This window comes from Myiozetetes cayanensis, unplaced genomic scaffold (genome assembly GCF_022539395.1).
Source record: "Myiozetetes cayanensis isolate MyiCay16 unplaced genomic scaffold, myiCay2020 scf20-37, whole genome shotgun sequence".
NCBI classification, from domain to species: domain Eukaryota; kingdom Metazoa; phylum Chordata; class Aves; order Passeriformes; family Tyrannidae; genus Myiozetetes; species Myiozetetes cayanensis.
Window position 1 is genome coordinate 14,938,070 of NW_026087412.1, and position 13,767 is coordinate 14,951,836.

General features: G+C 51.1%; 1 protein-coding gene across 4 annotated transcripts in view; it reads left to right on the top strand.

The window, feature by feature from the left end:
* The first annotated feature begins 284 nt into the window (after nucleotides 1–284).
* SEC14L5 (SEC14 like lipid binding 5) overlaps nucleotides 285–13,767 on the top strand; it is a 37,927-nt gene continuing 24,444 nt past the window's right edge. The window contains exons 1-3 of one of the 4 annotated variants that reach the window (XM_050317656.1): nucleotides 285–447; nucleotides 4,158–4,983; nucleotides 6,119–6,194. In XM_050317656.1, the coding sequence (XP_050173613.1) occupies nucleotides 6,132–6,194 (63 nt within the window). In that variant the 5' untranslated portion in view covers nucleotides 285–447; nucleotides 4,158–4,983; nucleotides 6,119–6,131. Of the gene's footprint in view, nucleotides 448–4,157; nucleotides 6,195–13,767 lie in introns of all 4 variants that reach the window. The other 3 variants (XM_050317657.1, XM_050317660.1, XM_050317659.1) reach the window with 3 other exon arrangements.

A 13,767-nucleotide genomic window follows, 5' to 3' on the forward strand; every position in this document is an offset into this window, starting at 1 on the left:
CGGGGTGGGGAGGGCGCGCACGTGCGCGGGCGGGGCTTCCCGCGCCCCCGCAGCACACTGGACAGCGCCCGGCGGGGGCGGGCTGGGGGCGGGCCTGCGGGGCGGGGGCGGGGCGGGCGGGGCCGAGGGAGCCGCGGGAGCGGGACCGGAGCGGCCGGGCTGGGGCGGCACCGCTCTGAGGGACCGGCACCGGCACCGCTGTGAGGGACCGGCACCGGCACCGGGATCGGACCGGCACCGCTGTGAGGGACCGGCACCGCTGTGAGGGACCGGCACCGCCGTGAGGGACCGGCACCGGCACCGGCACCGCCGTGAGGGACCGGCACCGGCACCGCCGTGAGGGACCGGCACCGCCGTGAGGCACCGGCACCGGCACCGGGATCGGGACTGCACCGGCCGGGCTGGGGCGGCACCGCCGGGAGGGAGCGGGACCGGGCGAGGAGGAGGGTATGGCATATGGGGCATGGATATGGGGTATGGTAGATGGGAATGGCTATGGGATATGAGGTGTGGGAAATGGAATATGAGATGTGGGGCATGGGTATGGGGTGTGGGATATGGGATATAGGGTGTGGGGTATTTGATATAGGGTGTTGGGTGTGGGATATGGGGTGTTGGGTGTGGGATATGGGATATGGGGTGTGGGGTATTGGATATAGGGTGTTGGGTGTGGGGTGTGGGATATAGGGTGTGGGATATGAAATATGAGATGTGGGGTACGGGTATGGGGTGTGGGATATAGGGTGTGAGGTATTGGATATGGGATATGGGGTGTGGGATATGGGGTGTTGGGTGTGGGGTATGGGGTGTGGGGTGTGGGAGGTGGCCCCGGTGGGCAGTGTCCTGTGGGGGTCCCCCGTGTCCGCCGTGTGGGGCCGGGCAGAGGGAGGGGTGGAGGGGGCTGAGCTCGTCCCACCCTGAGTGCCCGGGCCCCTCTGGGGCGCTGGGTGGGTGGGTGGGTGAGGGGGTGCCAGGAGCCGCTGTCCCTCAGATACGACAAACCGACAGGGACATTTTAGCCGTAATCCTTTGGGATCAGGGAGGGAGCCGGTGAAGAGCCGGGCGGTGGGCTCGGGCTGGTGGGAGATCTCTTTGGGTCTGCTGAAAAGATACCCCACTTTGAAAGTTGTCAGATTTGTGTCCTGCGTGGAGGGGGTTGGATGGGCGCTGGCTCAGGGTGGGCTGAGCCAGGGAGGGGCTGTGAGTGGGACCCGGCATCAGCTCTGGAGAGCCGGGAACGGCACCTGCTGAGCTCCCCACAGGGCTTGGGGCTTAAAAAACCTACCCAGAAACTAGCCCTGCAATATTTGTGAACTCGAAGGGTGACTCTGGTAAATGCCTTTAAATGCAGTGACAGATTTAACAGGTTGCCCAGAGAAGCTGTGGCTGCCCCTGGATCCCTGGAAGTGTCCAAGGCCAGGTTGGAGGGGGCTTGGAGCAACCTGGGCTGGTGGAAGGTGTCCCTGCCCATGGCAAGAAGTGGAACAAGATGAACTTTAAAGTCCCTTCCAAACTAGTCTGTGATTGTATGTTTTTAGCTCAGCTTCCAGGTAAACCAAATTGTTCCCTGGGTCATTTGGCTTAATTCCTCCAAGTAGTAAAATCGGCTTGTAGATTGTGAGAAGGGGTTTGCGTTGATGGCACCACTGATCAGGTTGGGATAATGAGAGCCTGTGTTCAGAGAAAGTACAACTGCGAACTTCACTCAAGGCAGGCTGAAACAATTTGATGCTGGTGCTTTGCTGCACTGTCAAGTGACCTCCTACCTGGATCTACTCCTGTTTTATGTGTTAAACAGAAGCACAGAGGGGGATCCTCAGCACAAGAAGGATGTGTTCCTGCTGGAGCGAGTCCAGAGGAGCCCATGGAGATGCTCCAAGGGCTGGAGCCCCTCTGCTCTGGAGCCAGGCTGGGAGAGCTGGGGGGGTTCACCTGGAGAAGAGAAGGCTCCAGGGATGCTTTCAGTGCCTAAAGGGGTTGGAGAGGGGCTTTGGACAAGGGATGGAGAGGCAGGACACAGGGAATGGCTTTCCACTGTGCAAGAGCAGGGTTAAATTGGATATTGGGAAGGAATTGTTGGCTGTGAGGGTGGGCAGGCCCTGGCACAGGTTGCCCAGAGAAGCTGTGGCTGCCCCAGGATCCCTGGAAGTGCCCAAGACCAGGTTGGGTGGTGCTTGGAGCAACCTGGGCTATTGTTGGGACTGGATGAGCTTTAATCTCCCTCCAACCCAACCCAGTGTGTGATTCTTTGTCTCCATTCTGAATTTGTATTTGAGTATTGAACTGTTTCCTACAGTGTGGATGGATAAAATGGTGTGGTGTGACTTCCTACAGAACAGTGAGGTGAGGAACAAGCGGCTCTCCTTCAGGAATTCTTATCTCCTGCTGAGGGCTGGCACATGTCAGGGATTTGGTGTGTTGCTGTGCATAAAAGTTGTGTGGTGATTCTTTGGTGAGAAAATTAACTTAGGAGATGAAGGTGAGGCAGTGTTAGGCGTGGAGCTTGTTTTGATACATCCATGGAAGAGAAACAGCTCTCCCAGGCTCTGAGGGCAGAGTGCTGGACACTGTTCTGGTTTCTTCTTCCCCTCAGCCAAAAAGACCTGATTGTGTGGTAAAGACTTGTGTGGATGTTGCTGTTTGAATGTTTGTGTTGCTGGCTGTTGATCATGACCCACAGCAGGACTCCAGGCACCTCTGCCAGGTGTACAGGGCAGTGCCCAGGCTTTACTGCTTCACCCCTGCACCACAGGTGTTTCTCAGGGGGCGAGATCAAGTCCTGCTTGAACAGATGTCTGCTTCTAAAAGATGGTAAAGGCTTATTCTGGCGCCCTTCCACCTTGAGGCTTCCTTGTGTCAAGCTTCAAACGACTCGTTCTTAAGTTCTGAGGTGAAAAAGCTCTAATAAATATCCTACCGCTTGGTACCATCTTATTATTATGAGTATAAAGCATTAATTTCTGACTCATCAGTCACTCAGTGAAAGGCATTTCAGGCAGAGGAAATGTCACACACCTTTCTCTCTCCCTTTCTCCAGAAGGGGGGGAGGAAGGACTAGAACCCTGTGGAGTGTCTCTTTTCTAAGTGGAAATATCAGCTTAGCTGGGTGCCACAGCTGGCTTTCACGTGTTTCTTTGAGGAAGTCTGGAATTCTGCTATTTTCAGCGGTTCTTTGTCAAAAGCAAAACAAAAAAACCCCTGCAAGAACGTGCTCAGTTGTTCTCCTGCAGCTGAAAAGCAGCCACCACAGGTGGGAGAAGTTGCTGAAGTCACTTGCTGCCCAGCTCCCCCGTCCAACAGGCAGCTCCACCGTGGAGTGAGCCCACCAAGTTCTGTGCCTGGATGAGAAGCAGGGGTGGAGGGCTTTGATTTGGGGCTTTATGTGTGTTTAATCTATAATATCTTGGTTGGTAGGGGGGTTACTGTGTGGGCTGTAGCAAAGGGGGCCGTGGGGAGCCGAGGCTGTTGGGTCTCTGCCGTTGGCACCGCTGTCAGCGTGGCACTGCTGTGTGACATGCAGGGCTGCTGTTTTCTGGGTTCAGGTGTGCAAGGATGGAAATGTTCTCGGTATCTGTTGGGATGGTTAAGGTTGTCATTGCTGGAATGGTTGTTATTAGCTAGATCTGTTGCTTCAATGTATCGACAACTCCAACCTCTCTGAATTTTTACCAACTGCTCCAGGCTGGGCCAGCTGGAATCCAGCTCTTCCCTGGTGTTACCCTATGGATGCTCCAGCTGTGGGTTGGGGTTTCTGAGTGCTCATGCTGCAGTTTAGTGGGTCACTGCTCATCACTTGAGCTGTGTTTCCTAATATTGTTTTTTAGCCAGCTGCAAATAGGAAGTCAAGCAGGAAGCCTGGGCCACTGCAGAGCTGGAGTTGGATGGATATTTAAGGAACAGACACACTCTGTGGTTGTGTCATTTCTTTCTGGTTTTCTTTACAAGACAGTTGAACATATCTGTTTATAATTGGAGTGGATGACTTTAGAAACACGTCTCTTTGGTGCAAAAGCCCTGGGAGGGTGCAAGTCTGGAGCTGCCCAGTGGTGACACCTGCGAGTCTTTGTCCTTATCAGTGCTGATCATCACCTGTAGCTTGGTGTGCAGAGTACCCACCTTTCACTTCCTCTTCTGATGGTTTTTTCCTTTTTTTCCAGGAATTATGGCAGGAGTCCCCTGTGCCTTGAGAAGCAGAATGACTGTCTTGCATCTCTGTTTTGAGGAGAGGGCATAGAAGCTCTGCTGCCACTGCACTCTCCCGAGGTACGAAAGGTTTCTAGGGCAGGTGAGAGTTCTCAGCTGTCTTGTTTCCACAGCTCCCTGTGGATATAATAGTCACTGGCTCCTTCTCAACCTTCCCTCAGCTGGAGAAGTAGAGGGCAATAAACCTGTGGCAGTCGGGTCCAGCTGCTGCTGAGGGAGCAGGGGTTCTGTCCAAGCAGCTCCATGAAGGCTGCTGAGCTACAGCTTGTGCCATCCTGTCGTTCTGTGACTTCGTTTCTGGGCTGTGGGTGATTCCACACCGACTGCTCTGTCCCCAGACTTCCTGCTGTGGAGGTCCCTGCCCCTCTCCTGCAGAGGTGCAGGAACTCCTGGCGGAACAGCGAGGTCAGAACAGGGAGCACGATCCCAGCTAAATACGTTCGTTCCCCAGCTCCTCGTGCTCTGCTCGCACTCGCTGGGAAGGTTCCTGCTGCCCTAATCATGTTACGGTGTTGCCCTCCAAGGTGCCCGGTGCCCCCTGGCTCGGGTGTCCGATACCTGATCACAGCCTGGGGTGTGCTGGGCCCTGCTTGGGGCTGGATGCTCTGCTCATGAGTTCTCTCTGCATTGACTGGCTCAGCACCACTGGACTGGCTTTTAGTACCAGCCAGGCTCAGAGATCCAGCGAGTCCTGGACTTTGCTCCTTGGATAGCGTGATCCTGTGCAGAGGAACTGTCTGATTGTGCCACCCTATTTCTACAGACATTCCCGCCTCTCAGGTACTCAAACTTTTTCAAGTCCTTTTCCCCCTCTCCCTTGCTTAGATTTCAGTGTGTAATGGCGTTTTGCAGCAGTCTTTGAGGGAGTATCTACTGCTGTTTGCATTTTTAATTCACGTTTCAGTTCAGGTTTTGGGCTTAAAATGTCAGGGCTAAGTTGTCTTGCTGCTGTGACTGTTGAGTTCAGGGCTACACTGCGTCATGTTGCCCAGGGCTGTGTCTGCTTAGCCGTGGAATTTGAGTGGGGTGGAATCAGCACAGTCTCCATCAGCCGACCAGCCTTTTGTGCTCCCGATGTTCACAGATGGTGTTAGAGGGAGCAGTACAAAGGAATTCCTAAAGGAATAGCAGAAAGCATCCTAATAACCTTTTTTTTTTTAATGGTTTATATGTGCTTCCTTGAGATGCTGGTTACTGATGCACATTTGAGGGTTAAAACCCTGGCAGGAGAGTGTGAGGGAGGAATCCTGATGAGAACAGTGAGAGGTGGCTGGGAGCAGCGAAATGCTGAGGACTGAATTGTTCCCCTTGCCTGCAGCTCTTGCCTCAGTTCAGCTGGAACAGTGGGCATCCAGGCAGTGGGATGTGATTGCCAGCTTAGCATCAGGCATGTTCTTTCAGCAGGCTGTTTCCTTTTCCTGCCTTTCAGTGGGCTAAAACAACTCAAGGCTACTTTGTGCACAGAAGCATTTTAACACTGAGATTTGGGAAGCTGTGGAAGCTTTTAACAGGGAGGACTTTGCCTAATGATTACAAATATAATGTGGGAAGGGGGGGTATGGGGAAGAATCACCATGTAAGCTTCCTAAGGCTCCTAAGTCAGGCTTCTTCTCCAGAAGTATGATTGATTCTGGCTTTACATCTCTGTTTTGTGCTTTAATTATTGCGAGTTGTTGGAGCTCTAAGTTGTTGGGAAGCTGCCCAGGGTGCTGCTGTGTGCTGGACACAGCCCTGGACTGGGACTGCAGAGACTTGTCTCTTCTGTCTCTGCCACCTACTAAACAAGATATTCTATCTAATATATCTCCTCTCCATTTGTAAAAAGAGTTAAGGCTTCCAGTAAGGTCTGTAAAAAATTGCTTAGAGTGTATTGCGCTGTTTGGATCTAAAATTTTCCAATTTCTGTCTGTTCCAGGTGCGTGGTGAAAATGGTGCAGAAATACCAGTCCCCAGTTCGAGTCTACAAATACCCCTTTGAGCTCGTCATGGCAGTGAGTAACACCCAGCATTTCTGCTGCTCCAGCTGCTCAGGGTGCAGCCTGGGGCCAGGGGGAGGTGGGGTGGCTTTGGCTGGATCTGTGTGACAGCCCTGGGGGTGCAGTGCAGGAGCAGAGGCTCAGCTCTCCTCCCATCTTCCATGAAAAATGAGAATTGATACGCCGGGATTTTAAGAGGGGCAGCTTAGTCGTTAGGAGGGGAAAAAATCCAACAAAACTTTCTGTAATTATTATTTGACAAGGAGGGAAAGAAAATTGTGACATTCAGTTGGTCAGGGTCAGTTTGTGGCCAGACACTGTGTCTGCCTTCTCACCGAATGCCCCTTGGTTCAGGATCTCTCCAGATGTGATCCCAATCAGCACTGTAGAATGGATATATCTAGAACTGGATTCTCAATGATAGTGAGCTTTTGGATTTGGTTAAAAGCTGGAAATCTTTTGAAAAAATTCTTCTTTATTTTACCTCCCTATCCACTCCATGACTGAACTGCTGGGAGATGTCTCTCTGAGTTTTGTGATTTCCCCAAGGGGCTTGAGAGCTGTCATTGAAGCTCATCCAGTGGTGATGCAGAAAGCTGTTGTGACCATGGCAGATGCCTTAAGTGATTTTCTGGACTTGGTCACAACCAGGTGTGAATCCAATACCCTTCTGAAAGGTTTGCTGTTTGCATTTCAAGGGCAGCCCTCAGCGTTTGGGCATTGCCCAGAGATGCTTATGGAGTCTTGCAAGGCTTTGTCCTGTAATCTGTTGGGCATTTCAGTCCCTGAGATTTGGTTTCTTTAGCCTATTAGAAGCCAAGAATGAAGATGGAAAACTACAGCCATTGCAGGCAGCTGAAATTCCCATGAATGGAAGGGAGAGCCTACATTGTGTTCCTCTTGACAATGTTTCCTCTTCCAGTTTCCTGGGAAATACAGGAATGTGTGAGAATAAGACACAGTCCTTGTGATGAAGGTACTTTAGAAGGTACATGATGCCTTAGCTCCATGCACACCTCTCCACATTCCTGTTGCCTCTATTAGCAGATAAACCTACCACCAGATGCTCCTCAGTTGATTGGCTGCTAATATAGGAGGGCTGCCTCGAGACAAATCCCCTGTAAGCTTGTTAGCACATGCCTGAAGGGCTTTAGGGGCTCGTGGGTTTAGTTTTCAAGTGGGTTAGTTTTACTTGCTTTCAGGTTTTCAACACAACAGGGTAAAATTCCCTGGGATTTCAGGGCTGGCTTTGTGAATGTCATCCTTCAGTCGTTCAGCAAAGCTTAGCTAAGTCGTTACTCCTCTTTCTCATGAAGAAGTTCCGTGTCCAGGCTCACCCAGAGGACTGTGCAGCGGAGTAGGGAGCTGAATGCAGACCCCTTAGTGCCACCCTGATGTCCTGTGGAAATCAAGTGTTCCCAGCAGGCTCTGGTGTTGGGAAGCAGCATCTCAGTGTAGTGGTGGTGTGTGCAGGCTGAGCTGGGTGCAGACTCTGCTCCCACAGTCGGCGTGTTCAGATGGAGCTCCCGCGCGTGTGGAGGCAGCGAGGATCTCGCGGAGCTGTCAGGTACCAGCTGTCAGTTGCTGGAAGTTTTGCAGGGAGAGTGGGCGTGTAGTGAAGCTGTTTTGCTCCTCAGCACGTGGCATTGCTGTTAACCTGCTTCCCCGTAAATCTGACAGCAGCTTCCTCAGCGCTGGGAACCTGCTATTCAGCTGCTTTCATCTTTCCCCCTCAACTGCTTTGTGGGAACCTTTGAAGTGCCGAGGTCTCAGGCTGTGGTGCTGAGGTCTCAGGCTGTGGTGGGAAAGCAGAGGTCACAAGGTGACCTCGAGACACCCCTAAGTTTTACAGATCTCTAGGAACCCTTCAGCCTGACACATTTGTGCTTAATTCCTCCTCTGTATAACGGGGAGGGTCACGCCTCGTGCCAGCCTGAACAGCCCACAGGAAGTGAGTTGGGAAAAGTATTTTTCCCTCAGAACTTCAAATGTTTGGACCATACCATAGAAAACAAGTGGGTGTGCTTTGCTCACATAGGAGTCTAAGAAATAGAGTTGTCCCAGACAAATGGGGCAAACAATTCCCTGCTCCCTGGCCTGGCTCACACACACAGGGTGTTTCTCGTGCCATTTGTTGCTCTGGAGTCAGGAACATGGTTTATCCTCCCTGGACTTGTGCAGAGGGGGGTGTGTGAGCTCATCCTCTGCACGCTCGGGGCTGTGCTGCACAGATGAGCCCCTGCCTTTAGCTTTGTTAGTGTGTGTCAGGGTAATTGTCTCTGGATTTACACTCTGCTCTTCACTAATGCTCCTGCAGCTTTGTTTGGGTGTTTGCAGGCAGGAGATCTGAGGTGAAATCCAAGTCCTTGAAAGGACATTCCCCTTCTTGCTGTCTTTGCCAGTCCTGTACATCTGAGGCAGTAAAGAGGAATCAGCTTAGCAGGTTTTTTCTGGTCACTTGGGAGTTCTGAATTTTTTTCTTTTTTCTTGTCCTCCCTTCCAAAAAGGATTTAAATAAAGAGTGGTTTTCCCACACCTGTCCAAGTTCACAGTAGTCCCTTTCACCTGCTTTGTTCCTAACTTGGATTCACATTAAAGGATCAAAAATACTATGCTCTTCAAATTATAACCAGTGCCTGACACCTTTATCCTTTGTACATGAAAAGAAACTTGACTTCTGTTATGTTTTGTTATCCTGTCATGTTCTTCCTTTCCATTTTATCTCCTTTTTTGTGTGTGTCTCCTTTTAAATGGAGCTGTTCCTTCCAGTGGATTGTCCATGCCTCTCTGGGCCTGCTCTTGTCATCCCTTCAGTTAGATCAGCAAGTTTGACATTGCACGTCTTCTGATTTTATCTTAGAGCCAAGAAAATCCCCAAGTACAAACTTACTTATAATTTTCTTTGTGTAGCAGCTGTAGTTAGAAACCTGAAAGGGTTTTTTATACTAAAACATTACAGTGAGGGGGAAAAATCCAGAAGTAGAGGTGGTACTGCCAGATAACTCATGAGTGAAAACTTCCTGTGATGTAAATGTTTGTGAGCCTTCTCTGATGTGTGGGGATGAGAATTTGGTTTGGGTGAGCGAGTCCTACATGCACAGTTGTGTAGGAAACAGAGCTGAGAGAGAGGTTGCATATTTAACGTTACTTACAGTGAATTATTAGGTTAGATGAGAGAGCTTTAGCTGGAGGGTTTTAGCTTTGAAAATATCAGGGAGTTGTGTTCCCGATATTTTTAGGAGTGCCTCAGCCCTTCAAGCTTACAGTTGACGTCTGCCATTTTCACACACTTTATAGGATTCACTGGAATTGCTTAGGGTGGTCACTGAAGCCACAGGTCTGGAATAACCCCCCAGGGACCTTACAGGGTCTTGTGTACATGGTGGGTAATTTGAATTGCTGCGCTGGTGGTGTCAATGAGAACTCCCTCGCAGCTTGGCAATGGTTTGCTCCTCTTGCCACGTTTACACTTCTGTGTTCAGCTCTAACCGCTGCCAGGAGCAGTTCATGGCTTGTGCTGCAAGAGAAGGGCCTTTCTGCACTGTTACCTAAAAGCATGCCGTGGTTTTGAGAAGCCCGAGCGCAGAGGAGGTGATGGGGAGTTTGCAGGAGCCGCAGCCCCCGCTGTGTGTGCAGTTGTGTGCGAGCTGCTGTGGAGCCCCCCGTGTGCCTGCTGTGAGTCAGTGCTGCTTTCTGCTTGACCTCCTTTCTTGGCTGCCCAGGGCGTGTGCTGACACAGATCTGAGCACTGGGAGCTGGCTCTCCTGAGCACACACATGGGCAGTGCTGGGGAGTGTTTCCTGTGCTGGGGGAGTGGTGCCCCTCAGGCCGGGGGGGTCCTGCTGCTGCAGCGTTGGTTGGGGTGGGGGTGGCTGTTCTGGGGGCTCTCAGACTCTCATACATCTGTGGCAGCCCACGATTTCCCTGCCTGGGTCTGCAAGTGAAAGTTTGGTCATCTGAGGTCCTGTCCTGCTGCCTGCACTTCCAAGCAGCTACATGACTCTTTTTTTCTGGTTTTAGTGGCAATTCAGTGTTCATAGAATCCCAGAATAGTCTGGGTTGGAAGGGACATTGGATACTATCCAGTCCCACCCCCTGCCATGGGCAGGAACACCTTCCACCAGCCCAGGTTGCTCCAAGCCCTGTCCAGCCTGGCCTTGGACACCTGCATGGATCCAGGGGCAGCCACAGCTTCTCTGGGCAACCTGTGCCAGGGCCTCCCCACCCTCACAGGCAGGAATTCCTTCCCAGTATCCCATCTAACCCTGCCCTCTGGCAGTGGGAAGCCATTCCCCCTTTGTCCTGTCCCTCCATCCCTTGTCCCAAGTCCCTCTCCAGCTCTCCTGTAAGCCTCCAGTGTTCTTTACATTTAGTTGATCTGGAGTTCTTTATTTCACAGGTAAGACAAAGCAGGAAATTAATGGTGTCTCCATGTGTTTTGGCTGAGTACAATTTGAGTGTTGGGGGTTCTAACAAGCTGAATGGCAAATTTAATTCAGGCCACAAACATTGTGGGTTTATTTAGAATCAGAAATTATTTCTCATGGAGAAAGCAGCAGAAATATTCCCTCTCCATCATCTTTACTCTCTCATCCTGCACACAGGCCCATAGCCCCTCCAAAAGCAAACATCCCTGGTCCTGATGTGAGATGTCTTTCTCTCGTGCCTGACCCTGCTGGAAGCAGTGCTGATGATTGGCACTGGAGCTGGCAGTGGACAAACTGGCTTTTGACTCCTGCCCCTGAATAATCAGCCTGGACTTCCCTGGCTGTTTGCACACTGGCAAAGCTGCTCTGCAGACACTGGAGTTTTGCTCCCTTCCAGCAGCTGAGGATCTGGCCCAGGGTTACCCACAGGAGTCAACCATCCAGTACAGATAAAATCAAAATGCATCCCTTATTTCTCAATCATCCCAACATGTCACCAGTGTTAGGAGGCTTGTAGATGCAGGCTAATTGAAAACAGCTCCTTGCTGCTTTAGCTGCAGGAGAAGAAACTCTGGATGCTGGAGTTCAGGTCCTGACAGCCAGAATTGCTTTCCACGGACTTTTTTTTTCAAAGATATTTTTATATTTGTGCCATTTCAGCATCAACATGCCTTGTGTTAAAGAGGTTAGATTTGAAGTAGCTTTGTTTAATGACTTCTTGCTGTTGCCTTTAGCAGATAGAGTGTATAAAGAGACTGCTTAAATCCTGATAAGTTGGACGTGCCCTCCTCTAACGCTGTGGTGTCTTACAGAGCTTGATGTTTCACTGGCTGATGTGGTGATGCTTTTGCAGCAGAACCAGTGAGCCCCCTTTGCTGTGTAACACCCCCCTGTGCCCAAAAAGCTCGCAGTACACACTGGTAACAGATAAGTGGGGTGTGAGAGCAGTGCAAGGTACAAACACACCCGTGTCTAGCAAGGATCAGTCAGCTCCGTGGGTTTGTTTGGAGTGGCAGTTCAATGTGTGTGTTCACAGCCCAGCCAGCTCTCCGAGGCTGCTCTGTCTGCATAAATTGTGTGTCTGGGTCAGCTGCAGTGCCCACAGCACAGATGCACCACTGGGATAACTGGGAGCTTCCCGAGTTGTAATTCCAGACTGGAATATCCCCATCTGGAGCTCCACGTTGTTGCCACTGTTCTGGTATCATCACAGGCTGGGTTTTAAGTAAAGCAAAGCAGAATGTTAGCTTCAAATATTTGATGCTGGCTCACAGCCTGTGCTGCCAAGTGTGAGCTCTGGAACCAGGAGAGCACTTGCTGCAGGGGAGTGGATGAGTTGCTGGCAGCTGGAATCCCTCCGAAGCAGCAGTGATGGCACAGAGGGCTGTGTGGAGCAGCCAAGGAGCTTGGAGTGGAGCTGTCAGTGCAGCAGCTGCAGGAGTGCCAGGGGAGGTGTTCCTGCAGTGTTCTCTGTGTCCCTGGGTAGCTGCAGGTGACACAGGGTGGTAGAGCTCTGCAGTGTGTATCCAGCGTGCCCAGTGCTTGGAAGCTCCTCTGGAGCTGCTGTGATGTGGACAATGGCTTTTAGATACTGTCTGCAGTGGTATTGCTGGGTGGCAGTGCCCTGGAGATTGGGAGAGAACCAATGTGCGGGGGGGGGAAATGCTTCAAAACAGCTATTCTTGGTGTTCTGTCTATGTCATGGATTAACCTGGCACATGGCAGTGCTGGGTTAACAGCACTCAGTGATTCTAGAGGTCTTTTCCAACCTTAAGGATTCTGCAGGACATGGAATGTCCTGACAACAATCTAAGCAGTAGTTCAGAAATAGATACTTCCCTGCCAAACAGGATCTGCTCTCTCTGTTACCAGTTGTTACAGATTTTAGATGTACAGGTTACAGATTTTGTTGTTGATGTTATGGACTGTCAGGTCTGTAGAACTTGCCTCCTGACGAGTCCTCTGTGGATGTGGATGGTCTGTCTGCAGCCATGGGCTGTGCCAGGCATTTTAAAGAAGGCAGCTTCCCTCTCCCTTCTTTTTGCCATGCTTGGAAGGTGAGTTTGCTGTGACTGTCAGAAGCTATTGGGTTAACATTTTATGCACTTGGAGAGAATCAAGTGTTGACTCAAGACACGATGCTCCAGCGTGACTTGATGGCTTGAAACCTCGCTGTCAAGATGCACTATAAATATCCCATCATCTCGCTGCTGAGAAGCCTCTGGCACCACAGCTCTTGAGAGGGCTGCTCTGTGTGTCAGCTGGGCTGGCTCTGCACAGCTGCTCTGTGTGTGCAGCCCTGGGCCTGCCACCACCTCCCCCTGGCACCCAGCACGTCCAGGGGGAGCCAGAGTCAGGCTGGGCAGAGCTGACAGCACCCCTGAGATTTTGGGGTGGGAAGTGTTTGGTGGGTGCTGTTGGTCACAGCTGCTGGGTGGTGTAAGAACTGCTGTCTGGAAGAAGCTGATGGAGGAACTGCTTATTCATTTGGAATTCTGGAGGACTGCTGGCAGCATCTGCACATCTGGCCTGTCTGTGGGGATCACACAAGGCTTTGTTTTGACACTGCTGAGACCCCATTTTCTGGGCAAGAGTGGTTTAGGAGAGGATGGTGCTGGCACCATGTGTGGATTGGAGGAGATTTACACTAATTCAAAGAGCCTGTGCAGGATAGTCCCTTCTCCAGCTAAAACCAGGCTTATTTCCATGAAGGGTGAGTTGTGTCTCAAGCTTAATCTGATCAGTAAAGGGATGGATGAGCTCTGACATGAACTCCAGTTCAGTGGCACAGCAGCCCAGCACGAGGAGACACAACACAGCTGGAGGTGTCACTATTATTTTGCCTTCCAACAGTGATTAAAAGACTCTTCTCTTGTCCACTGAATGTGTAGGTGCAGAAGACAAATAATAAACTCTTCAGCAGGGACTAAAAGCGGTGATAAAATTTAGAATCATCACCAGTTGTTACATCTCAGCCAGGATGGATTTGTTTTAACTACTAAGCCCGAGTCTGACCCTGAATCATGCCAGTGTGTATAAATTCTCGCAGCAGCTTCTGGCAATGACAGATTGTCCTTCCGAGGAGCCATTTGTCAGCTTTGTGAGCCCCTTTGTGATTCTGGAGTCACTTAGAGCAGTCAGTGTGTGCTGGGCACTTGGCT